The 2,310-nt window shown below is 40.4% G+C and overlaps 1 protein-coding gene across 2 annotated transcripts in view; it reads left to right on the forward strand.

The window, feature by feature from the left end:
- The window catches only part of LOC106874662 (store-operated calcium entry regulator STIMATE), a 102,966-nt gene that overhangs the window by 83,689 nt on the left and 16,967 nt on the right, over positions 1-2,310 (forward strand). For both annotated transcript variants that reach the window (XM_052973179.1, XM_014922459.2), the window contains one exon: positions 1,145-1,266. In XM_052973179.1, the coding sequence (XP_052829139.1) occupies positions 1,145-1,266 (122 nt within the window). The remainder of the gene's footprint in view (positions 1-1,144; positions 1,267-2,310) is intronic.

Consider the following 2,310-nt stretch of genomic DNA (forward strand, 5'->3'; position numbering starts at 1 on the left):
TCTTTTACTTGTTTCAGTCATTTGACTGCGGCCATGCTGGAGCACCGCCTTTAGTCGAGCAAATCGACCCCAGGACTTATTCTTTGGAAGCCTAGTACTTATTCTATCAGTCTCTTTTGCCGAACCGCTAAGTTACAGGGCATAAACACACTAGCATCGGTTGTCAAGCGATGTTAGGGGGACAAACACAGACACACAAACACACATATATACATACATATACATATATACAACGGTCTTCTTTCAGTTTCCGTCTACCAAATCCACTCACAAGGCTTTGGTCGGCCCGAGGCTATAGTAGAAGACACTTGCCCAAAGTGCCATGCAGTGGGACTGAACCTGGAACCATGTGGTTGGTAAGCAAGCTACTTACCACACATATATATTTACTTGTTTCATTACTTGGACTGTTATCATGCTGTGGCCTTGCCTTGATAAGTTTAGTCAAACAAATTGATCCCAGTAATTAATTTTATTTTTAAGGTCTTGTACTTATTCTATTGAGCTCTTTAGCTGAACTGCTGAGTTACAGGGATGTAAACAAACCAACATCAGTTGTCAAACAGTGGGTGGAGTGGCAATCACAGACACAAACTCTCTTTCCCCCTCTCATGCACACACACACCCCTATATATACACACATGCAACAGACTTCTACACAGTTTCTGTCTACCAAATTCACTCACAAGGCTTGATTGGCCCAGGGCTATAGTAGAAGAGACTTACCCATGATGCCATGCTTTGAGAATGAACCTAAGTCCATGTGGTTGCAAAGCAAGTTTCTTAACCACACACCCATGCCTATACCTCATTCAGACCCTGATTATCCACTCCATCTCTCCCCACTCCCCATTTATTGAACTGGTGAAGGAACCTCTACTACATAGTTGCTCAGTCAGTTAGAAATAGCAGCCAATTCTCAAACTTACACACTACAGTCTTTATCAAACAAAAAGACATTATTCAAGAGATCACCTGTTGTGGCTGGGTAGGCTTTGTTTAAATAATTCTGATAGAGGGAACTTTACAAATGGTACTCAAAGACCAGTTTAGAATGGATGGGAGTTGTTTATTTTCTTTGTTGTTTTTTTTTGTGTTTTTGTACTGTTTTTTAATGATTTACTTGTTTTCATTCTATTTCCAGGTATTTTGTTAGTTTTTTGCTTGACTCCACGGTGGGTTTACTTGTGATATACATAGGGCTTAAAATTGGCCAGTGGCTTGCTCTTCGGAAAGGATGGGAGAGTTTACGTTTTGGAGAATATGGTAAATATTATTTTTGTTGTTTTATTTTCATCATCATCATCATCATCATCATTATTATTATTATTATTATTATTATTATTATTAAGGTAGTGAGCTGGCAGAATCATTAATATGCCAGGCAAAATGATTTTTTGCATTTTGTCCATCTTTACGTTCTGAGTTCTAATTCCACCGAAATTCACTTCGCCTTTCATCCTTTCAAGGTTGGTAAAAAAAGTACCAGTTGAACACTGAGGTCGATGTAACCAACTCACCCCCTCCCCTAAAATTGCTAACCTCATGCCAAAATTTGAGATTATTATTATTATTATTATTATTTATCAGTAATTGGTGTTGTTATTTATTATTATTGGTGGTGGGTGGTAGAATGGGTGGTGCTGCTGCTGGGGCTGATTTATCCAGCTAAAACAACCCCTTCAAGGCAGTCCCCCAGCATGGCTGCAGTCCAATAACTGAAACAAGTAAAAGATTAAAGATAAATACTCTCTCTCTCTCTCTCTCTCTCTCTCTCTCACACACACACACACACACAAAGCATTGGTTGACCTGAGAACAACAACATAGCAAACTCTATACTTGCTCAAAATACAATGCACTGACAATAAACCTGCATCCAGGCAGTTGCAAAATGAACTCCTTGACTCACTTATTCATGCCTACACTTATCCATTGACAGGGAAACATCAGAAAGAAAAACTTGGTTTATATCGGACAGATCTGTGGCTGGTGTAAGGTCCCCTCTCGACCCAGAGTAACGTGGTGGTGGAACAAGGAGGTAGACAGGGCTATTAGACAAAAGAAACAGGCTTGGAAGGACTGGAAGAACGGTGGTAGCAGGGAATTGTACCAATGTGCCAGAAGGGAGGCTAGGCGACAGGTTTATTTAGCCAGAGGGGAAGCAGATAAGAAAAGATTTGCCAATGTTCTGCGCCGTGAGGACCAAAGACTCGAGGTATTTCGTGTTGCAAGACAGTGTAGGAGAGAAAATAGTGATGTCGTAGGAGAGAAATGTGTTCGCATGGATGATGGTATGCTTGCACTAAA

Source organism: Octopus bimaculoides, chromosome 15, assembly GCF_001194135.2.
Source record: "Octopus bimaculoides isolate UCB-OBI-ISO-001 chromosome 15, ASM119413v2, whole genome shotgun sequence".
NCBI lineage: Eukaryota > Metazoa > Mollusca > Cephalopoda > Octopoda > Octopodidae > Octopus > Octopus bimaculoides.